At 42.2% G+C, this 25094-nt stretch overlaps 4 protein-coding genes across 4 annotated transcripts; all 4 read right to left on the minus strand.

Annotated features, from left to right (window-relative positions):
- Positions 1–817: 817 nt before the first annotated feature.
- LRP88_10883 (transcription factor domain-containing protein) lies at positions 818–1968 on the minus strand (the record flags this gene model as incomplete). Its single annotated transcript, XM_083247331.1, has 3 exons — positions 818–883; positions 995–1907; positions 1958–1968. 3 exons carry the CDS (start codon positions 1966–1968, stop codon positions 818–820), a joined length of 990 nt encoding a protein of 329 aa, XP_083096479.1.
- A 1538-nt stretch (positions 1969–3506) lies between these two features.
- On the minus strand, positions 3507–4677 carry LRP88_10884 (uncharacterized protein; the record flags this gene model as incomplete). Its single annotated transcript, XM_083247332.1, has 4 exons — positions 3507–3559; positions 3613–3768; positions 4213–4335; positions 4386–4677. 4 exons carry the CDS (start codon positions 4675–4677, stop codon positions 3507–3509), a joined length of 624 nt encoding a protein of 207 aa, XP_083096480.1.
- Positions 4678–7863: 3186 nt separating this feature from the next.
- On the minus strand, positions 7864–9695 carry LRP88_10885 (major facilitator superfamily domain-containing protein; the record flags this gene model as incomplete). Its single annotated transcript, XM_083247333.1, has 4 exons — positions 7864–8090; positions 8146–8917; positions 8975–9239; positions 9304–9695. 4 exons carry the CDS (start codon positions 9693–9695, stop codon positions 7864–7866), a joined length of 1656 nt encoding a protein of 551 aa, XP_083096481.1.
- A 7848-nt stretch (positions 9696–17543) lies between these two features.
- LRP88_10886 (CFEM domain-containing protein) lies at positions 17544–19239 on the minus strand (the record flags this gene model as incomplete). Its single annotated transcript, XM_083247334.1, has 8 exons — positions 17544–17887; positions 17946–18013; positions 18070–18452; positions 18504–18571; positions 18621–18660; positions 18715–18896; positions 18956–19088; positions 19144–19239. 8 exons carry the CDS (start codon positions 19237–19239, stop codon positions 17544–17546), a joined length of 1314 nt encoding a protein of 437 aa, XP_083096482.1.
- Positions 19240–25094: the final 5855 nt, after the last annotated feature.

Raw genomic sequence — 25094 nt, forward strand, 5'->3', positions numbered from 1 at the left:
AGTTAATCTCAAAAGAGATATTCTTCAAGAGGAGGATTAACTCACCAAGTACGGAAATATGGCCGATATAGATATGTATCCCACACAAATCTAATGGTCTCGCTAGCTGCTTGAACACAGGAGGAAACATGGTCAGACAGTGAGGGGTCCTGTTCTACAGAAGCCGATAGTAGGAACGGTCGATGTATAAGAATTTTCATATTCAGGTAGCCTAAGGTGGTCAGCTGAGCCGGGGAAGGGGGGGCGGTCCGTCTGATGCGCCCTGGGGAAATGGCTTACGGAGTCTCAGGACAACTTTTTGTTTAGTGATGAGTTCGTTCTCGCGGAGAGATGAGGCCGCCAGGTTCAGGTGGTCGGGGAGCCCGTCTTTCCAGTCTTCTAGGCTCTTTTCAAGACTTGTTGATCTATTTGACCTGACCGTCAATGTTTCTTCTTGGGCAGGGGAACTCGCATTCGCCGCCACTTCGGCCAAGATACGTGCGAAGTCAACCATGCAATTAATAAACGGCAAAAGCGGCTCAGCAGGGTTCTACAAACACTTATTAGTAATGCTAGAGAGGAAGGGGAAGCCTGAGGGAAGACTTGCAGGAGAAAGCAAATGGATTCCATAGTGACTAGGAGCCAGGAGGAAGGATTGGCGCCCGGCCGCAGAACACATTTCACTGTGTCGTATGTTAGCTTTCTTCTGACCTGGCTCCAAACAGGGGGTAGGATCCTCACATCTCGAAGGAGTACATTGCCCTAAAAAGAGCTTTGTGAGCAATACACGGCTTACAAGGCAGGAGGTATCATATCTCACCACCACAAACGGCTATTTTCACTCGGATTGTTGTGGGCTGTTGTTGGAAGTCCGATAGCGAAGGCAGTCCTTAAGGCCATTCCACTATACATGTAGCAGCTATGGGGCTTCAGAGCATTCTGACAAAATACAGACTGAAAAAAGAGCTGTCAGCTAACAATACGAGGGTATTTTCTTAGGCGACATTTGACAAACCATGAGAAAGAGTGTTTGAGTAGTTTCGATCGAGCTTGACTCAAAAACGTCGCCCAGTAGAGTCCTGGCCCTCTCAAAGTATAGCCGAGCGACACGGATGGGGGCGTACGAGGGTGTACTATTGCCGAAAGTATGATTGCTGCAGGCTTCCTCCAGAAATTTGGTCGTACGGTCCCATGTAAGTGACGATGTGCCACCAGCCGTTATCGCGCCGATAGCAAGAACAATGTTAAGTAGAGCAAGAAATCTCTGCTTCCGCCGCTGTCCTTGATTCGGGGTGGGGGTAGAGTTGTCTTGGTCTTGATTTTGCCACACCTCCTTCTCACTTCGAGCGAGAAAAGAGGCATGATCAAGGATTGGGTGGACGCAGTGCAAGTTGTCGAAATAAAGTCTGACGCATTCCCGTTGAATCTCAATCTCTATGCCGGAAAGCGGCTCGTCATTGTGGGTAGTTGATCTGGCGGCCGAGGAAGGCTCAAAGGCTGGCTGAGGCGGAGAACGGGTATCTGGTCCGTCCAAGCTGGCATCCTGTGTATCAGGCAGCGTATAATCTGAGCTGTGCAATAGATTGACGACCGAGCTGCTGTCTGTGCCAGCACCAACAGCAGCAGTCTGGAACTGCCGGGGCTGCGGTCGAGCCTGAGCATGGGATCGGAGCCGAGACAGGAAGTAAAATGTCCCGCTCGGTCCATAAAACTCAGAACCTCCAGTGTGCTGGTTGACGGTGCCAAGGCCACCCACCGTAGGAGACGCCGATCGCTCGGCAGAAGAGCCAGGATTATCCGCACTGGGTGCTGCTGCCTCGGCGGCATCAGATACAGGGCCATCGTCAAGACTGACAGGGGATGTCGGACCAAGGTCGGGTCTTCCGGCAATTCCGGTCAGAGGCGTGTTGCGTGGCTCAACGGCCTCACTAAGTCTTGTCAAGTCATTGTAAACCTTTGCATACTACCGCATACTTACCTGACGCTCAAATTAGGTCCAGGGTTCTCTCGGCTGCTCTGGGAGTGCCCATCTTTGTACGAGCACCTAAATGAGTGTTCTGCAAGGTCCGGGGTAAGCTGGTTGAGCCCAGCAATGGCTAAGTACTACTGCTACTTACTAACACAGTTTGAGCAAGGAAGCCCTCCATCACACTTAAACCAAGATAAAGTTAGTGTCGGATAGTCCTTATATGAGTGTTAAAGAGCGAACCTTGACTTTGCGGGTTCTACAGGTGTCGCAGGCTACAGCGGCTCGAGGACGTCGCTTGCGTTTCAAGGTTCCGCTTCCCGTCTCTCGCGCCTGAGATTGGGTAATTGAGGAAGATGGTGAAGGCATCGCTAAACCACGGCAATGATAATGAAAGAATCTTGATTTTAGAAGCGAGGTTGGAGATGATATGGACGGCGTCACGTGGCTTGCTAAGTCCAAAGTGCGGGGTTAGACCTAGTGTTATATGATAATATACTCTATTTAGTTAGAGTAGGCAGAAAAATTCCCTTCAAGGCATTCTATTATCTGCTGTCAATACCACATATCCCCTAGAGATCTCTTTAATCTTGCTCGAAGCCTCTATCTTGCCTGAATCTCCAAGTCAACTCTTTGGGGCCAATGCCCTTCCAAGGATCAAGGAGGCCGTGCTTTCATTTCAGGCGCTCAGCAGCAGGAAATCAATGCTGAATCTGCTTGTTGTTGCTGGAATGAACGCCGACAGTCCTCGGCTACGCACTGAGCTTCTTGATTCCCTCGTAGAGGAGCGTTATGAGGACAGCCTCTTCCTTCTACGGCATGGGAGGTGACAGGACAAGGGGATTTCAGGCTCTCGACTAGGCGCTCGAACACCAGCTGATTCACATTCTCCCTGAATTCCGAGCAACAAGCGAGGCCGCATCTAGAGCTTTGGGCAAAATTCCGCCCGATCTGCCAGAGGAGCTTCAAGTGCAACGGTTCTCGCTCTTTCAAGGATGGGCGCTCAACATACTGTTCTCTCTGAACTCCTGATTCTTGCTGCGCGGAGCCGCTTGCAAAGGCTGAGTGGCGTCCTTTTTGGTTGCGGAGCGCGGGTAGACCACAGACATGGAGGAGTGCTGGACATTGCTCTGCAACAGAAGGATTTTGGCATCCTGGATGGCCTTTTCGCTACAGAGTGTCCTGGCGATCTCATCCTCAGATTACATCATGGTTATCAATTCCAACTGCCAGATCCCTTGTGTTCTTGGTTATTGTGGATGGCGATGTCGCTAGGGCTGGCCTGGTGACCAGTGATGTAAAGAAATAACACTCTGATTGAAAATAATGCCATCACTATAGTTGATGGATCAGAATATCTGACCCGTGCTCGTCAGGATAAAAACAAACTTGAGCTATTGACATCAGCAGCTGACTAGTTAAAGCTGCCTCTCATAAATCAGCCACTGGATTGTGACTTGTTCATTGTTCAAGACAGGTCAAGCGCCAACGACACCAACCCAGGTACTCAAGCTTGACAGTAGCGGCGCCAATGGCCGAGACTGCCCGTGGCCGATGGGAATCAGAGGGTGTCCTTGAACTCAGCATACAACTGAGGTAGGAACGTCGCTAGGTCTGTGGTGCGTTAGATTTTGCTAGACTCACTCTAGACGAGTTCGGGAACTTACGAGACATCTCAACTGCGCAATGAACACCGAGCTGGTGGGGCTGATCCTCGGTAAAATGTTCCAGGAAGAATCGAGATCGCAACTCGCGTCGCCCATCCTCCTTGCGGCGGATTTGATGCATCAGATAGGAGTTGCCAGTGACGTTGGTAACGTGTTCTGATGATATTAGGCAAATACACAAAAGTTACCCAGAAGACTCACCGTTGGTGATGCGTCCGACAACAATAGTCTCAATGCCTTGAGACGCGAAGGCGCTGGTGTTGAATCCGACGGATTCGGGGTCAACGAAATTGACCGTTAGTTTGACGGCAAAATTGCCAATAAACTCGTCAATGAAAGAGTAGGATCCGATATAGCGTTCTGGCAGGGTCTTATTGTTCCAGTCAGCGGCATTGGGGTAGCGCCAGGCGTATTGATGAGCGAGTGGGTGCCACAATTTATATCTATAAACGCATCAGATCACGATCAAGTTTGAAGATGGCCAGGAGGACATACCTCTGAGGGTCAGTTAAGTGCCAGCCAAACCACCAATCATACATATCTCCCGTCACTAATGAAAAGTGAGTGCCACACTGGTTCATGATCGACTTGATAACATACCATCGTGCATGTCGGTACGGATTGCCAACATTACCGTTCCATCATCACCCACAGCCCAGCCATTCTCTAACTGCAAATATCCAGGTCGAGTCAAGTAATCAGCGGCTTCCTGTGGAGTGTAGGCTATGTGACATGTCAGTAGAAACAAACATACGATCTGCTAGATGACTCACCTAATTCACTAGCATAGGGGCTTTCAGTGATCCCTTTTTGCACTTCGTCTGAAATTCGCTTCATGACAGGGTTCCAGTACTTAGAAAACGGCCGCGACCAGTCGTCACCTTCGTAGCCAAGATAGTACAGCGACGCATTCGATTGGTAGGGTACCGCGTTGACCGATGTCGAGTTTTTTGACAAGGTGTTGAGTGGGATAGACGAATAATGCTCTCCGCTCGGAGGGCTAGATTCCACTTGGGCTAGGCCACAAGATGCGAGGGCGAGAACTTGGGTAAGCTGAAGCTTCATCTTGCAAATGGTAGAAGTTTGTAACAGCAAAGAAGAAAGCGAGTGATGGTTTGATGCGATATTAGAACACTAGAAGAGAGGAAGCAGGCTTAAATAGCCGGATCAGTTGACGCACGCGCCAAAGAAGGCCAGCATGGATGTAGGCTTCGCTCAGGACCGAACAAGGATTAATTCTATTCGTATAGCTGCCATCATAAAGCTCGGAACCGAGTCTTGAGCACGAGGAAGGATCTGGATGAGCAAGTCATGACCGTGGCTCATCTCTTTACTGCGCGAAGGCTCCCATTGGGTATCTTACAGGGATCTTAGCCAATTACAGTCAGTATCTCTCTACCCTCACCCAAATCGAGATACAGGACTAATACATTGCCACCAAGCTAGCGAGCGACTTAGATAGTGACCTAGTAGTGGAGACTGGTACCGTGTGGGAGCCTTCGCGCAGTCAAGGAGATGACTCAGCGGCGAATTGAAACTGGCATAGCGTCATGGCCCCACTAAACGCTCTGCACCGTTTACGGAACCATGTGCTCAGGCACCTGCCGAGTTGAGTGGGAAATCCGACGAGGGCCCAGTTACCGAACCAGCCAATCGGAACAGCAGACTCGGAACCTTGTGTTTTCGGAGCTGCCGAAGAGAACAATGCTTACACAAGGCTAAGACCAGTGGCCGAATGTAAAGTACCTAGACAAGAGAGCCAATAAATCCAACTGCAGGGCTCAATGACACCGTTCACACCGTGATTCCCAAGCTACCGCTTAATAATATGGCCCTCACATCAAAATCCACTCACACGTGCCCGGCCCGGAGAGAGACGCAAGTTGGTAAAGTAAACCATGTCTAGGACTCGTACGATTCGTGTCAAAGTCTGACCCCTCACGCATTTTGATTGGTCAAGCGATCGAGCAAGATCTTGGTGGTGGTACTGCTATGCACAGAGGCGAGGGTATAAGCGTGAGCGTCCTCTCTGGGACCCCCGTCGTGTCGCCTGGGGAAGACTCAGGGCACGTTGAGATTGTCCATAGGATCCTCTGCCCTTTGACTCAGAACGAGGTTAGGACGATTCGATGTGTTGGATTGAACGTGAGTCAGGCTAGAGGGATGAGAGGACCCCAGATTGGATCGTTAACCCTACACCAGTACAAACAACATGCAGCTGAAGTCAACATGAGCATACCTTTATCTCCTACCATCTTCATGTAAGTGATCCATATTCTATTTCACCACACGAGATACTAACAAACACTGTCAGGAAACCGTCAACCTCGCTCGGAGATCCCTGGCCTGCTCCCACTGTTCTTCCTAAGCTTACTCAGTTAGATGACTGTGGTGACTACGAGTCGGAACTGGCACTTGTCTTTGGAAAGGCGGCCAAGAATGTTGACGAAGCTGAGGCACTGGGTATGTGTTAGGATACACTGCCGCAAATGATGTGTCATAGTGATCTCAGTTTTAGCATTCCCAAGCTGATCAGCTTCCTCTCCCAAAGCTCCACGCTCCCGGCGGGAACGGCTATCATCACAGGGATACCTGCTCGGGTCGGCATAAACAGAAGTCCAAATGAGATGTTAAAGCATGGCGATGAATTTTCGGTAGAGATTTTGCCCCACATAGGAACTTTGATCAATGTGTTTGAGAATGAGGAGTGAGGTATGCGAGCTTCGATGGTCCACTACCTTAGTAAGAGATATCAGCGAGACAAAATAGTTTTTGCTGAGATTGCGTGTGGTTTTTAAACACTCTTTCTAGAAACCCTTATTTCTTGCAACTCTGCGAAACACACTTCAGCGTGATATTTGATTTTCAGGTTTGTCTGTCTGCGACCACGGCATCGAACTTCTTGAAACGAGTTTCTACTGGCCAGGTAATCAAGAGGCTGCATTTACCAAGTATTCCGACTCCTGATAGACGTCACCGGCGTCTTAGCTCCATCACTATCAGAAACCTATCTCCTGAGCCTTGACTTGCCATCAATGAGATACATTCAAGAATCCAGCAAAGGCGGAACTTCCTCCAGCTATTCCACGATCGCATCTGGCCCTCGCTCAACTTGTAACCCTGCGAGTATCCCATGCAACTTGATGTCTGGCACGATCGACTTTGCGAGTGAGTGAATATCTTGAGCCTCTTTAGCCGTCCACATCGACGCAGAGAACTTATCAGTCAGACTTGCATAATTGCGGATTTGCACTTTTGGCATGAAAAGGTAGCTCACCAAGACGTTTGGCATATGTTCGGATACTTTGGGCACAACTTCGTCAATGCCTAAAGTTTCATTAGCATTGTAGTCCCATCGACAGCTAACAGTGGTCCACTTGCTTCGACATTTATCCAGGTGAATTATTTCGTATTCGCCCTCGAGCGCCTCAATCATCCGCCCAATGAGCAGTTTGGCGCGCTCGGGAGCCGTGTTAACTGTAACGAGCCTGAAGGACCCTCTCCTGGTCGATACCGGCGACATTTCCAGTTCAGCTCAGATGATATTTGCGCACTTGAATTTGTACAGGATGGACTTGGAGGGGCGTGAAGAACCATTTTATTCATTGATTAACCCTAGTCCTGGCGAGTGGGGCTTGTCACCGGTCTATCTTCCGACGCTCGGGTTGGGGGGATCATGCCCCAGGACAGGAATTCGGGAATCCCGAGACAAATCGGAAAGGGGACCCATCTTCAAAGTTGTTGGGGAGATCGGTGATGAGACTGGAGTGAGGTAAAGGGGAATAGCTCTCGTGATGCACTAGTGCAAAGGTGCCATACGTTATTGCCTCAGCAGCATCTGTTTGAAGGAGTTGAAAGGATGTGAGATGTAGACAGACGCAGAAGTCGAGACTGGACGATTATGTGTTCACGTCTTAATTATGTTCTGTGGAATTGTGGCCGATATACTCTTTGAGGAGTATCGTAACCATTAACAAGTGTGTTTATGTCGCTGGCCCACGCGACTTTGACGAAAATCCCACACAGGAGACATCGACCACCCACATAATTGTGCATCTAGATTTCAAGGCCATATCACGCCAAGGCATTCACACAAACTTGAATTGAGGTTATGGCAGGTTGACTTGAGACTGGCCTTGAGGGCAATCAAACACAATGATCAATATCAATCAGTTCTTACTTAAACAACTCAAAAGTCAGGCCATGAATACAAAGGACTGGAGCGTTAGGCAATGGTACCAACAACCTCGTTTAGTTGAGCCCATGCTTTCCAATCATGTCCTTTTCCTGGATCCATATGCGAAGCTTTTTGCCGTGCAGATATAGACCAATAGTACTCAAATGAACAACGACATTGATGCTTGCTATGACCATAAACACTGTCAGCATCCCATTGGCCGTGATCCAGTCATTGATGACCCAGGTCCAGATCCAGGCCAGTAATGACTTCAGGGACGCCACAGTGACCATCAATTCAACTGATAACTGTCAAAGTTGTCAGTAGACTCAAAACAAGGGTTTGCCTGGTGATACCTACTTCCTTGTGGCAGTCCAACGCATAGCTCATCGACAGCGAGACACCCACCTGGCCACCGGCTGTCAAAACCCCAAAGCCGACAACGGGCCCAATCCAATGCGTGTGATAATGATGTGTCAGACCCGCCATGAGCGCTCCAAGGAAAGTAAGAAGTGTCCCGATGACCAATGCCGGCAGCCGCATCTCAGGTTCTCGAATACCGCCATTCTTGCGAGTGGAATAATTGGCGATCGAGTCCGAAACTGAGCCACAGAGCCACGAGCCGACTAGCGAACCCACGAAGGGTGACAAGAATATAAGACCTTGGGATTGAGCGTCGAAGCCATATGGCTCTGCAAAAAGCTGCGCAACTGTCGCGCCTAGGATGACATTCCATCCAAGCGATAGGCCATAGACTAGACATGCCCATAACACGGTGGGATAGGCGAGCAGGACGAACGGACGAAGGAATACCTTGCGAAAGCTGACATCAAGGTCTGGTTTTGGCCAGAGTGACAGTTCCTTCAAGAAGCTGCGCTTGGGGGTAACCGTCGCTTCGCTCTTGGGCTGTCTCTTGCTCATGTGCGCGTCTTCAATCCTTTGAACGGAACCCTTGTCCACGTCTTCCTCGGCTTTAGGACTTTGCAGCATGGACGCCACGGGTTGAGTACGTCGGTACTTGGTTTCGGGCATGAGGAAAAACATTGAGACGCAACTGACGCAAATGAACATGGACACAATGTAGAACGCCCATGCCATGCCGAGACGTTGGATGATAAGAGCTGAGAACTTTGCAGCACACAGGTCAGCGGGTACAGAAAACACTCGAGTAGTGGACCTACATACCAGAGGACCAAGTTCGTTGCCTCCTAGGATTGACAGCCCATAAAATGAAACTTTCTCACCGCGATCGTGAAGAAAGAACATGTCTGTTATAGTCGTGGGCACTATGGATTCGATTGGGGCTTCAAACAGGCCGAGAAATGCACGCCCTGTGACGAAGGGTGCATATGAGGCATCAGACGCCAGGCCCAGCCAGACACAGGCTATACCCATGAGGACGTTAGAGGCCATGTAAACTGGTCGTCGTCCTAGTTTGATTGCCAGCGGCCTGAGGAAGGGGAAGAGGAAGAGAGTTAGAATCACTGAGCCACTTAATACAAGCCATAACATACATCCAGAATATATTCCCTATGCCTTGGCAGATGAGCGTGGCCCCATTTGCATATGTGAGTCTCTGCAGTGATTCATTGAACGTCTCTGCAAGAGATATCATGCCCGCAGCCATGATGGGACCGGTCACGCTTCCCATAAACGCATAGCCCACAGCGTTGAGGAACGTGCTCCATTTCCTGAGTTTTGACCATCTCAAAGGATCGTTCGGATCTGTGAGGGATGGCTGCGGCACGAGCACAATGCGGCTGCCGTCCCGGTTTTGGATGAACTGCAGTCCATGGCCCGGGGCGCACGGCTCTCCGCTGTCGAAAAGGAGTTCGGTGCCAGGTGCACGGGGGTAGTTTGCCAGGGTGATCTCGTTGTCGAGATCGGAGTTCTCAGGAATGTGCATGGCTTAAAGGTAAAATGCGGACTTTTGATACGATGGGGTCTCAGACAAGGGCTTGTAGGATAAAGTAGAAAGGAAACTGAACTGGGCCGCCCCCTTATACCCACATCTCGGATCCCCGCTCCTGCCGACTGCTTCCCCAAGATCCGGGTGCATTGTAATATCCGGGGAAGCAAATCACCTGGGGTGTCAGCCAGAGATGGCAGGGTTAGGAACAGGGATTGGCCAGCTCAGATGACCAAGCGGAGCTATCCAAGAGTTACCCCTCAGGCAACATACCGATGGCTTCAACGGAGTATCAGGCTAGCGCAGGTAAGGTTTGCAACACACAGGCTGTACACAGTCCTTCCAAGGAGGAAGCCGAAACTCTAGTGCCCAATCGGAACTGATTCTTCGGACAACGTCATCCGGAGAGTTAGACGTTTTGCAGATCCGGTTTACGGAACTAAGCATGAGCCTCGGGTCGTGATTTCTCGAATTTCGGTCTCGTCGCGGGTCCTAATCCGTCGCTACAAGTTTCCGTGCGGAGAGGTGTTTCTATAAATGTCCATGTATTTAATTATGCTTTTGCCAGTACTATAGCTCCATTTTTGCAACAACCCAACAGCGTCAATTGCAACCAAGTAGCCATGCCCAGAATCTTGGAGTCCCCCACCCATGACCGTCGGTCCAACGACAGCCTCGTTGACCATGGAACGGCTTCACTATTGAATAGCCCTCTTTCTAAGCTTAATAGTAATATTTCTTTTTATTATTTTAAGGCTAAGGCTAGCTTATAACATATTATAAAAGGCTAATTAATAAGAGGAGTATAATACTAACTTTATATTTTTCTTAGTAATTATTATTATTATTAAATTAAGTTATATATAATAGCTCTAAGGGTAGTTATATGCTTTTAATAACAGGCTAGATAATTATTAAATAATTAATAAATTAACGTATATGCATAGCTTGCGTGACAAACAAGCATGCGTGACAAAAATCCCTCAACCTACATCATCTCTATTTAATCAATTGATTCTTAACCACCTAGCATGTCACAGTCTAATAATGAGGCTAGAATCCTTCTTGCCATTCGGGCCCTTCAAAATGACCTAAAACTAAAGCTCCGATGCGCTGCAGAGATATATAATGTTAGTCATATGAAACTATGGCGTCGGCAATAAGGCATTTAATCACGACTTAATTAGATCCCTAAATCACGTAAGCTCTTGGACTTAGAGGAAGAGATCCTTATTCACTTTAATCTCGACCTAGATTCGCGAGGATTTCCCCCCCGACTGCGCGGTGTAAAAGATATAGCTAATTAATTACTTGCCGACTGCGACGCGCCACCTATTAGCACGCATTAGGCTTTAAACTTTATTAAGCGATACCTAGAGCTTAAGACGTGTTTTTTTTTAGAAATATGACTACTAGAGAGCTAAGTATAAAGACCTAGTTATTATCCGCGATTAATTTTAGCTTATAGCAAATATAATCGCAAAGTATAATATCTAATTAGATAATATTTATAACTTTAATGAGACTAGCTTTCTTATGGGTATGATTATAAGCGGAATAGTTATTATAGGCTTAGAAAGGCGTTTAAAGCCGAAATTAATGTAGCCTAGAAACCGGGAATGGATTATAGTTATTTAGGCGATTAATGCGAAAGGCTAGGCGATCTAGCTATTTATTATCGGTGCGGGCTAATATTACCTCACTAACTAGTACCGAGAAAGTAACCTCTTAGGCGATTGGGCTATTACGATGACCTAAAATGGCTAGATTGATAACGAGACCAGTCTCGAGTGGCTAAAGCACTTTGACCGGTGCATAACTAATCGATTAATTAGTTCCTATTATCTCTTAATCCTTGATGGCTATAAAAGTTACTAGTTAATTAAATTTGAGAGATATTATAAGGAAAAAAAGATTATCTAGCTTTATATGCTACCTTATTCCTCTTATCTACTCTAGCCCCTTAACATCGGGTACTTGAGCGTGCTAAAGCGAGCTTATAGTTAAGAAATAGAGCAATTAATTAAATACTTTATAACCTATGTTTTAAAGACCGAGTTCTTTCTAGCTTTCTACGCAGTATATAAGGCTATTATAATAGAAAGAAATATTAAGAGGGCTTTTAAAGGAGCTGGCCTTGTTCCCCTTGACTTAGAAACTATGGTCTTAAAGCTTAATATGTAGCTATAGACTTTAATACCTACCGAGGAGGGGATTAAACCCTCTACCCCTTGGGTCTTAAGGACCTTAAAGACTATGATTAAGGCTAGATCTTAGTCTAAATACCTTAGAAGATAAATTAGAAGGTATTAAAGTAGCTCCCTAGAGTTAATTATAAAGGCTATAAAGTCTCTTATGAAGGCAGTAAAGGGAAATATATATGAGATAGCATTATTGAGGGTAGAGGTTAAAATCTTTAATAGGCAAATGAGATACTAAGCCGGCGCTAGAGGGCAAAAAGAACCCGACTTTAGAGAAGAGGGGTAATAATAGTAGAGAAAGGAAGGCAAGTAATTAATTAAATGGATATAGATGCGTAGGTAGTGGCTAAATCGTCGAGGAGTGGTGGTTAAGGAAGGTCGGTTAGGCCGGGCGTTTAGCGTTATAGTATCTATAGTAAGCCCGGGTATAATGCAAGGACCTATTAGGTAGTAACTAAGATGTCTAGGGAAGAATATAGTAAGTAGTTTTAATTAGTTAAATAATTTATTATATTTTTATTATACTTCTAGTCTTAAAGGTTAGGATTTTTATTATATATACTTATTTATTACGCAAGCTATATATATATATTAAGCTTAATTTAAAAAGTTATATTATTTAAATAAAAAAAAAGTTTTATTAAAAATAATAATATAATTATTATTTATAAATTTAAAAATAAGCTTAATTTATTAATAATTAAAAGTCTTATAATATATATATATAGCTTGCGTAATAAACAAGTATGCGTGACTAAAATCCCTTAACCTATATTATCTCTATTTAATTAATTAACTCTTAACCACCTAGCATGTCTCAGTCTAATGATGAGGCTAGAATTCTTCTTGCCCTCTGGGCCCTTCAAAATGACCTAAAACTAAAGCTCTAACACACTGCAGAGATATATAATGTTAGTCGTATGAAGCTATGGCGCTGGCAGTAAGGCATTTAATCCCGACTTGATTAGATCCCTAAATCACGTAAGCTCTCAGACCTAGAGGAAGAGATCCTTTTTTACTTTATTCTCGACCTAGATTTGCGAGGACTTCCCCCCCCCAACTACGTGGTATTAAAGATATAGCTGATTAATTACTTGCCGACCGCGACGCATCACCAGTTGGCGCGCGCTGGGCTTTAAACTTCATCAAGCAACACCTAGAGCTTAAGACGCGTTTTTTCCGTAAATACGACTACCAGAAAGCTAAGTGCGAGGATCTAACCATTATCCGTGATTGGTTTTGTTAAAGACTTTTATAAGAAAGGTCTTTTATAAATAATTCTAGGGAATTTAGCTTATAAAATATAAGTCTAATAACTTGCTACCCTATAGTATATTATTGGCGCTATTTGATAGTATGCTTACCTAAGCTATAACCGCTTAGATTAGCGAGATATTACGGAGTTACATAAACTTCCCTCCTAGGTAATTCCAGACATATAGGGTAAGTCACTTTGTTGGAGAAACAGAACACACTAACCACAGCGAGGTTGAACGCTTCGTGACCTTCTTCGGGGGATTTTCAAAATAGGGATCTCACACGCTTCTTGGTGAGGTAAACACAATATAAAATAGTAAGGGCAATTGATCAATTGATAACAATGAAAATTTGGTCAGAGAAAGAGCCCAAAAGCTGCTCCTTTCTCGTTGACCATGACGAAAGCGATGATGATGCTGATGGCCGAAGGCAACTGGTCTCTGACCTTTTTCTACGTACAGGAAATTGCCCAATGGCCCAAAATGGCTTAGCACCTTTTTCCCCCAACTCATCACGTAACCCAGACTTAGGGCTTTATTTAAAGCCCGATAACTCCATTAAAGCCGGTCTTCTTGTATGGGTATTTTCTATCCGGTTTCTAATACCTCGAATATAAAACCCTATAGGTTTTATCTTCCTTATGCAATAGCCCGGCTATTAGCTATCTAATTAATATATACTATATATGGTTAGAAGGCCTCGGAAAGGAGCTATCCGACGGTATAACTTTTATCTGAATCGGGCTAATAAATTCCGAGCTATTAGTTATAAAAGAATAGCTTTCTCTTAGAATAGTTTTCCTTTCTTAGAGCTTTACACACTGAAGCAATATAAGCATAAAGACCACCAATCAGGAGCTGGCCTTCTATCCTATACTCTTATTTATCTTGTGACCCACTTTTATTGGCCTATGATCTCTTATCTAGCCAATCAGCTTTTTATAAAAACTGAATCCTCTGCCTATTCTCCTCCTATTTTAGTTACCTACTCTACACCTTATTCAGACCTTATAGTCTATATTTTTCAGTCTTTTACAGGTTAGGTATAGGAGGGAAAAGTATATCGCATACTTAGATGCGTTGCATGCTTATTATTGTTATAGAAAAAGTGAGGCTAACCTAGCGCATTGGCCGCTAGGTCAAAAGGTCAGCTATGACCTTGGTTATAAGATCATAGTTAAATCAATGCCTAAGAGCCTTCTGTAACTGCCTTCTGACATGTAACAATTATGTATGTTACATATGAAGTATATATATTATACTTTCTTATATATTCACTACTTAAGCTATTAATATAACTTAGTTATACTTAATACCTTAAGTATATTACTAAACGTGACCTATGCCCTTATCCTTATAGTACGTGACTTAATCCCCTGCTAATATAAACCTAGCACGACCGGGTTATCTCTTAGAACCTCTCCAACGTTATATAGTAGATCTCTTACCCTAAGAAATCTCTCTTAGTAAGTAACTTATTTATTAAATAGGAGGTAAAAGATAAAAGTAGGTTTTAGTGGGAGATATATGATAAGATTTATTGCCCTAGGCTAGAATAACTATTAGTCTGCTTCTCTATCTTACTGCAATACTTAGCTGCATAATTAATCATAGCTTAAAGGCTGGTACAAGGGGAGATATCAATGTTAGCTAACAAGCCGAGGCTGAGATACTAGTTATAGTGGTTTATAAGGCTATCATTCCTGGCCCCCTCGAAGGAGAAGTAGGATTGTCCTTGTCGTCGAATGACGTCAGTCATATCTCTCGTACCTGCACAACGCTACCCACTTTAAGGTAGGCAAGTTTAATATCTCTGAATCGCCATTGTCTGCAGCAACAAACTGCAATGACTAACGAGATATATTTCTTTTACACGGGTTTCATGCGATCTTAAGAGAACACTCCCTAGGCTCGGTATATGCCGATGGTTTGTGGATTTGATACCTGCGAGAGAAAAGCTCCGGGTAACAGGGTTAACTTGGCTGACGAAGTAATATCCCTTGAGCTGTGGAAAACCTCCCGCCAGGTCACGGCGGGGGGGTGCAGCCAATCAAAATGCATCGGATCAACGATACCTAATCCCCCCCTATTTTAGCCCATGATAGAAGTACCAGCAATCTCTCGAGTTACAAATCGCTACATCACACTGCTCGAATCCCCAAATTGACTAGCGCCTTCTTTTGTTATAGCTCACCGGCGCCAAAGGCTTCCTTGCACTTCTTGACCTTGACTGCCCTAATTGAAGCCCTTTGTAAGCAAGGCAGTCTGATTTTTTCCCTCTTCGGATGTGCTTATGTTGTGCCACGGGCGTAAATTCGTCTCCGGCTCGAAAAGTCCGCCTTGACTGGCTCTATGGATGGAAGGCCTTGAAGACCGCGTTATAGAGGCATTCCCTCTACTTCTTCTGGCTTGTATAATGCTCCTAAGCCGGCTCCCCGTGCAGCTATAAGAGGAAGCTATTCACTAGGACAATATCCAATAAGAAGGTCCAGGCAATGGCCTGCCAAGCGCCCCGGCGGATAGGATGATCATAGCCTAGATATGACCTCCTTTGGTCGCCTCGGTTAACATGATTCATTTCGTCGTTGTATGAAGCGGCGATAGTAGGGATCGATATGAGCTTGATTGGCTCGCCACTAAAAAAGCGCTGTATTGGCCGTGCCATTGGGGTCTTCATTGACGGTCTCTTCGTCCAACGATCACACCTCTCATCGCCAGTAAGGACGATTGAAAGGAGCAATATGAGGGCATTATCCTTCCAAGCGATCTAGTTGACCTAGAGAAGAAGAAGATAAGTTATTGGCCGAATTGTTAGGAAGAATGTCGAGTCTTCCTACCTGATTATCGGCCGTTGGGATGACCTTGATCTCATTAAATTGGAACCCTGACTTCCCTGCCTTATCGGCCTTTTTGGCGTCTATAAGACCTTTGTAGATACCACAATTAGGCCGGGCTGTGCCGGTTGCACCGTGGCCGTGCTGACGAAGGGAGCGGAAGAGGTCTGGCGACGAGAAGAGGTTATCCACGAAGACATGATATATCAACTGCGGCAATAGGTTAATAAGGGCAATAACGACGCTTTAGGTCGAGTTTAACGCTATGATCTTATCCCTAGCTTCTATGATGACGTGGATAACTTCCTTGACCTCGTCAATCTCATCAGGAGCCCTCCGTTGGCTACTTCTTCCCTTGCCTTTCCTCCTCCCTCGTTGTGATGCCGGCTTCTTCCTCTCAACGCCAACTGGGCCGTATTTTGCGCCAGGTTAATGCCAAATCCACCTCATGAAGAGGCCCAGCTGGGCAGCTATCTAGACTTTGAGGCCTATGTCGATAGGCTTATTAGGGACGTATGTAACTTGCTTATTCCTTCCGGTATATCGGATTATGCCCTCGTCTACGGTAAGATATAAGCCCGGATCACAAAGCTCTATTGTCGCGAGTTGAATATATTGAGACCACCGCTTAATGCACTGGAAGACGATAGGAAAATCGTCATCGTCAGTGAATTTAGTGTGATCAAAGAGCCAGAGATGACGAAGCCAGAGATGACGATGAAGGAGTTAAAATCGGTTATAAGTCATGAACTTAATGATCGAGCGTTTAGGCCGCTGATCCTCTAGCTGAGGGGTCTTCTAATGGTCTTCGACTGATATTTCGCCGTGGACTCCTATGTAAATAAGGATCCCAAGCCAGATATATAGCTCTGCAGCCGTAGTTGGCTTCTAGGCGCGGAGGCGGGACTTTTTTGTTATTTCGTGCTCTTGGCTATTAATAACGCCGCTTTGGAGTAGGCGATTGACCTAGCTATTGACTAGGGAAATAGGTATAAAGTGTTAGAAAAGGGACAGCGGGTTCTGGGGCAGCTGCTTGATAATAAGCTCTCGTCGCGGTACCTCGAAGGGTTGAAAATCGAAGCCTCGGTCTTCGGCAGGCAGAAAAGCCGGTCGGCGGGTGCTATCACCCTCATGCTCTTGAAGGCTATTATCTTCATTGATAAAGCTGCTGTCATCATACGCGTTGAGAGCCTCCGCCGAGATCTCTATAGGTACCGATTGGGAAGTCATTGATCAATCTGAATGAATTTCTATGAGGATGTAGCTGGAATTAATCAATGACGCATCATAAGGTTCCCCTCATGTATCTCTTAGAAGTTGGGGCGGATGTGGGGCTCAGTACGGCCGGGAGGTTTTCCACAGCTCAAGGGATAGGCAGGTTTAAAGCGTTAAACAAAACAGCATTAATATATTTGTTTATCTCCCAAGTCTTAGAGAACTTCTCAGTAAAACTAAAATGACATTGGCTGGACAACACTATTATGTGCTCCTCTATCTTTTCCATATAGAAAAAACCTTTCCCGAATTAGTCCCATATAAATCCACCCGTGACTGTTAAATCGGGTTGATTTTTTTCCCAGCGGTATGGGAGCCTATATCAACCAACTCCATCGTGCTTGAGCGGTCAACAGAAACCTTAGATCCGTACACGCTGATGGAGTTTGGTGTATAGAGACCCTCGAGGTTGTGATCCAGGTGATCTGGCGGAACGTTGTCCTTGGACTTATTTTTGCGAGATGCAAAAGACTGGCTTTGGTCGCCTGTCAACCGGCGGGCAGATGACCCACCAGCCCTTGGGAAGACTCGAAGTAGCAGCAACCGTAGGTCAGGCATGCAAGCACAGCAAATGGCGACGTTGAGTTCGATGATCGACCAGTAGCATGTAGGATACGCATCCCCTATCGAGGCCGTCAGCATCACCGTCCTTAGAGGGAAGAGAAATAGAGTGCCACTTACATGTGGGGTTGGGAGAATTGCCAAAGGTAATAAGAAACCGAAGTCGAAGGATGCTGACGACCGTTACACTTATACAACGTTAGTTACCCGTGGCGCTGACGTGAAGAGCGTTGGGAAAACGTACAAAGTGCCCACGCAAAACATGGAAGCGACAGCAACCTTCCTCTTCCAATGCATCTGCAGTCGTATAAGCTGCGACAAAGGAAGTCCCAGCATCCAAAAGTCCAGCGCAATGCTGACTGCGGCAATTGCCCAAGCTAGCTTGTTGATACCGAGACAGTGACCTTCACGCCGTCCGTCCCAACCTTGCCAGTAGTAGCTGACCGGCTGGCATTGGGCGAGAGCCAAGACGACGAATACCACGCCACCGACGACGCTGAAAACCAGAGTACCCCATATCAGTCTTCGGATAAGAACCCCAGGGAAGATACGAAGGTAGAAGAGGAGGACGCAGGGCTTAACGGCAAAGACTTCTGCCGCATACAATGCTTGTCCCACATAGAGAGACTTCAGTCACTACTTTAGCAGACATCCGTAGTTAAAGGTGGTGTGACTTACACGTAGGAACCCCGTAATCTTCCCAGGGCTCACAACCCAGGCATCTTTTCCCAATCCGTTTGGTGAAACTAGGGACACTGTAAACTTTTATAGAGAACGATGGCCAGATGCACTTACGTCCATGAATGCAGACAACAGAGTTTGCAATATCGACCGCCTGTCGTAGAAGCCGTAAGCATTTTACCAGTCAGTGGCCGGGAAGATACCCTACCAGACAAAATATAATGGCATAGTCATCGGCATTGAAACGCGAGCCATTGCGAAGCCGCTCAAAGAACCGTAGGCCAACAACAATTGATGTTACAACAATCAGGGTAATCGTCAAGATGTCGAACCCCCGGCGCCGATCCCGAATGGGTGCATTGCAGGCCGTTGATGTTGCATTCATGGTCGCTATGTGCCGCATTAGCTCAAGCCGTCGAATTGCCAGACTTAAACTACCGATAACTTACCAAAAGCATCCACTGGGAAACATGACTGTTCGACGCACGCGTGAACCTGCTCTTTGAAGGCTTCATCTGCGCAGAGGCACTGCACATCAAATCCACAGGTAGAGTTTGATATCCCGGTGGCAAAACACTCTTGCTGGAGGCAATTCAGTACTTCGCCGTATGGTCGGGCAGGCTGCGACACCACTTACCGCACAGTCAGGGAGTCCTGGGAGCTCTGTCGTGTTATGGCACCATGCCGGGGATATGACAAAAAGGCCAATGAGCAAGGTCGGTAGAAAATTCATCCTGAGATGTGAGATGGCGCATAGTGTGCAGGGTTAGGGCCGAGTAGTCCAGCATCTGGGAGCTGCGGCCCTAGTCCCTTAATAAAGACCCCAGACCTTCAGACAGATTTGCCCCTGGGGCTTGAAGTCGAAATTGAGGAGTCTCCCAACAGGCCGAGGCAACCGGTCGATCATTCCCCGCATTTACAGGGGGTCAACGTTGGCAGGATTACCCCATTGGTAGATGAGAATTCACCTTCTCTTTTCAGTCAGCCTGGTGGAGATCGGTTGAAACATCGGTCAATTTTTCAATTGCAGTCCTTGACTCAATTTGTCAAGCTTTTCTCAGCCAAAACGTGGACACGTTTAATGACATGGCAGAGACATTGGGACACTATGACTATGACTAAGTCAAAGGTCTGAAACAACTAAGTGCAATCTCTTTACGCACCCGTTGGTGTAATCCAGGTATTCATCAGGATGACCCTGATTGGTCGGTCAGACTAATCGTACACGAACGGCGTACAAGGTTCGAGGTAGGCCACCATCTGTTGGATAAGACCATGTGCACAGGATTAGCCAGAGCCGGCAAAAGATCGCCAAAAGCTCGGCGAAGCCCCGGACCTTAATCTGCCTTTGTGGGCAGCCCCTGAGGCAATTGGGAACGAGGGAAAAATAGAGATACCCGTTGGCTCATTTGGGCCAAGGCCCAGGTGAGCTAACCTAGTAAGCTAGGTTAGTTATAAAATTATAATATAACTAACATACATAATAAGCATGCCGGACAGACAAGTATGCCAGATAAAAATCTTAACCTCTAAGATAGAAATCGCTATAAAAATACTATAACGTATATGATAAGCGAGTGCACCGGACAAGCGAGTGCACCACTATACTGTACTGCTAAAAATAGCCTACCCTAGACTTCTTAACTTTTTCTATAAAATAGCTATAAATATAAAAAAAGTATTTTTATAAACCTAATATTTTAAGAAATCTTAAGATAATTTTTTTAGATTTTTAAAAAAGTCCCTTTATAGAGAACTAGCTAAGTATATAGTGCGAATAAGCTTATTTCTAAACTACCTTATAAAGGATTTCCTTAGAATTTTTTAGAGAATTATATAAGATTATATAATATATAAGTAGTATTTTATTAAAATCTTACTAAATTTAAGTAAGATCTTAAATTTTAAGATATTTTTTAATTTTCTCTTTTTAAATAAAAATATAAGTAATGCACTCACTTGTCCGGTGCACTCGCTATACATATACGTTAAACTATTTAATTAATTAAAACTACTTACTATACTCTTCCCTAGACGTCTTAATCACTACCTAATAGGTCCTTGCATTATAGCCGGGCTTGCCGCAGACACTATAACACTAAACACCTAGTCGCGCCGACCTTCCTTAACTACTACTTCTCGACGATTTAGCCACTACCTGCGCATTAATATCTATTTAATTAATTACCTGCCTTCTTTCCTCTATTATTATTACCCCTCTTTTCTATAATTAGGTCCTTTTTACCCTCCGGCTCCGGCTTAGTATCTTATTTGCCTATTTAAGGTCTTTAACCTAAGCCTTAAGTAAGGCAACCTTATATATAACTATCTTTATTCCCTTAGAAGAAGACTATATAGCTTCTAGAATTAACTCTAGAGAGCTACTTTTATATATTTTAACTTATCTCTTAAGGTAATTTAACTAAGATTAAGTCTTAAGTATAGTCTTTAGAGTCTTTAAAACCCAAGGGGTCAATAGTTTAGCTACCTCCTTAGCTAGTATTAGAGTCTATAGCTATATATTAAGCTTTAAGACTATACTTTCTATATTAAGAGGAATAAGCCTAGCCCCTCTAAAGGCTAATCTGATATTTTTTTATATTATAATAGCCTAAAATGCGGCATAGAAGGCTAGAAAGAACTTAGTCTTTAAAATATAGGTTATAAAGTATTTAATTAAATACTTAATTTCTTAATTATAAGTATTTTTAAGTATATTAAAGTATTTAATATTAAGGGGCTAAAGTAGATAAGATAAATAAGGTAATATATAAAGTATAATAATATTACTATCTTAGTAAAACCTCTTAAAATTAATAAAATAATAACTTTTATAGCTATTAAGTTAGGGAGAAAAGGTATTAAGTTATTTTAGGCTATTAGGTAATTTCTTATATATAAAAAAAGATTAAAGGCTAGTTGCCTTTAGCTATTATTATTATTATTATTACTATTATTATAATTAATAAGAAAGAAGTAGCTTTTAAGCTCTTTTTCTAATTAAATTTTTATTATTATTAATTAATTAATTGCCCTTATTATTTTATATTATATTTACCTCACTAAGAAGCATATAAGATCCCTATTTTAAAAATCCCCTAAAGAAGGTTATAAAGCATTTAACCTCGCTATGGTTAATATATTTTATTTCTTTAATAAACTATCAAGGATTAAGAGATAATAAGAACTAATTAATTAATTAGTTATATACTAGTTAAAGTATATTAGCTACTCTAGACTAGTCTTATTATTAGTCTAGCTATTTTAGGTTATCGCAATAGCTTAATCACCCGGGAGGTTGCTTTCTTAGTATTAGTTAGCGAGGTAATATTAGCCCGCGCTAATAATAAATAGCGGGATTGCCTAGCCTTTTATATTAATTACTTAAATAATTATAATCTATTCTTAGTTTCTAAGCTATATTAATTTTAGCTTTTTATACCTATTTATACCTATAATAATTATTTTACTTTAAATTATATTTATTATAAAATTAATCTTATTAAAGTTATAAATATCTTCTAATTAGATATTATACTTTATAATTATATTTACTATAAATATAAACTAATTATAAATAATAACTAGATCTTTATACTTAGCTCTCTAATAGTTATACTTCTAAAAAAAAATATATCTTAAGGTCTAAGTATTACTTAATAAAGTTAGAAGCTTAGCGCTTACCGATAGGTAATATATTAGAGTTAGCGAGTAATTAATTAGCTATTTCTTTAATACTATATAGTCACGGGGGAAATCCTCGTAAATCTAGGTTAAAAATAAATTAAATAATAATTTAATCCTCTAGATTAAATAATTTATATAATTTAGGAATTTAATCACGTCGAGATTAAATACTATTATGCTAGTAATATAAGGCCTAATAGTTAACTTAGTATAGCCTAATAGCGTCTTAGAGACTTAAATTTAGCTTATTTTAGAGAGCTTTAAGCATAAGAAGGACTTAATATTTAAAATAAAATTAAGATATAATTTTTAATTAATAATTAATTAATTAAATAGCATTAGTAATAATTAAGGGATTTTTAATATATATACTTATTTAATATATATACTTATTATATATATTACTTTTTTTAGCTTATAATATATATTTATATAATATATATATATAGCGAGCTAGATAGCAAGCAAACTAGATAAAAAATCCCTTAACCTATACCTTCTCTATTTAATCTATTAATTCTTAACCACCCAGCATATCATAGTCTAATAAAGAGGCTAGAATCCTTCTTGCACTTTAAGCCCATTAAAATACCCTAAAATTAAGTCTTAGAGGTGCCGCAAAGCTCTACTAAGTTAAGCATTTAATACTCTTTGACCGATATAATGGCATCTAATCCCGAGTCAATACTATTCCTAACTCACGCCGACTATCTGATCTAGAGGAATAGATCCTTATTCACTTTATTCTCGACCTAGATTCGCGAGGATTTCCCCCCTGGCTTCGTGGTGTGAAGGAAATAGCTGATTAATTGCTTGCCGACCGCGATGCACTACTAGTTAGCGCGCATTAGGCTTTAAACTTCGTTAGGCAATACCTAGACCTTAAGATGTATTTCTTTTAGAAATATAACTACTAAAGAGCTAAGTGCGAAGATCTAGCTATTATTTATAAGTGGTTTATACTTATAGCAAATATAATCGCGAAGTATAATATCTAATTAGATAATATCTATAATATTAATAAGACTAGCTTTATGATAGGTATAATTTAGAGCGGAATAGTCATTATAGGCATAAATAGGCGTGGAAAGCTAAAATTAATATAGCCTAGAAACTGGGAATAAATTATAGTTATTTAGGCGATTAATATAGATGGCTAAGCGATCTCGCTATTTATTATTAGTGCGGGCTAATATCTCCTCGCTAACTAGTACCGGGATAGTAACCTCCCGGGCGATTAGGCTATTATAATAACCTAAAATGGCTAGACTAATAATAAGACTAGTCTCGAGTGGCTTAAGCACTTTGACCGGTATATAGCTAAGTAAATAAATAGTCGCTATTATCTTCTAATCCTTAATAGCTATAAAAGTTACTACTTAATTAAATTTAAAAGATATTATAAGGAGAATAAAATTATCTAGCTTTATATACCACCTTATTTATCTTATATATTTTAGCCCCTTAATATTAAGTGCTTTAGCGTGCTTAAGAATACTTATAGCTAAGAAATAAAGTATCTAATTAGATACTTTATAACCTATATTTTAAAGACTAAGTTCTTCCTAGCCTTCTATGCTATATTTTAGGCTACTATAATAGAAAAGAATATTAAGTTACCCTTTAGAGAGGCTAGGCTTATTCTTCTTAACCCAGAAAGTATAGTCTTAAAGCTTAATATATAATTATAGACTTTAATGCCTGCCGAGGAGGAGGCTAAACCGTTGACCCCTTGGGTCTTAAAGACCTTAAAGACTATACTTAAGGCTTAATCTTAGTTAGATTACCTTAAGAGGCGAGTAAAGAGGTATAAAAGTAGCTTCCTAGAGTTAATTCTAGAAGCTATATAATCTTCTTTTAAGGGAATAAAGATAGTTATATATAAGGTTACCTTACTTAAGGCTAGGGTTAAAGAACTTAAATAGGTAAATAAGATATTAAGCTAGCGCTAGAGAGTAAAAAGGACTAAATTATAGAAAAGAAGAGTAATAATAGTAGAGAAAGGAAGGTAAGTAATTAATTAGATAGATATTAATATATAGGTAGTAGCTAAATTATTAAGAAGTAATAGTTAAGGAAGGTTAATGCGACTAGGTATTTAGCGTTATAGTATCTATAATAAGCTTAGCTATAATATAAGGACCTATTAGGTAGTAATTAAGATATCTAGGGAAGAGTATAATAAGTAGTTTTAATTAATTAAATAATATATAGTATTTTTATAATAATTTCTATCTTAGAGGTTAAGAAAAGTATCTAGTTTACTTATTATCTAGCTTGCTATATATATATATTATATAATAAGCTTATATCTTAAATAAGTAAATATCTTATAATATTATATAATTAAAAATATTAAAATTTAATATTTATAAAATTAATTAATATATATAATAAGTAAGTTAGCTATATAAGTAAGTTAATTATTTTTTTTTACCTTAAAGATTAAAAATTATAATAAAAATACTATAAATTATCTAATTAATTAAAACTACTTATTATACTTTTCCTTAGATATCTTAATAACTACCTAATAAGTCCTTATATTATAGCTAAGCTTACTATAGATATTATAATATTAAATACCTAGTTATATTAACCTCTCTTAATTACTACTTCTTAATAATTTAGCTACTATCTATATATTAATATTTATTTAATTAATTACTTACCTTCCTTCCTCTATTATTATTACTCCTCTTTTTTTATAATTAGGTTCTTTTTGCCCTCTAGCGCTAGCTTAATATTTCATTTACTAATTAAAGCTCTTAGATCTTTGCCCTCACTAAAGCTATCTTATATATATTTCCCTTTAGTACCTTAGTAATTAACTTTATAGTCTTAATAATTAACTTAGGGGAGCTATTATAATGCCTTTTAATTTATCTCTTAAGGTATTTA

Source organism: Fusarium phalaenopsidis (assembly GCF_050370095.1).
Source record: "Fusarium phalaenopsidis strain FUZ10S chromosome Unknown contig_32306, whole genome shotgun sequence".
In the NCBI taxonomy this organism is placed as follows: Eukaryota; Fungi; Ascomycota; class Sordariomycetes; order Hypocreales; family Nectriaceae; genus Fusarium; species Fusarium phalaenopsidis.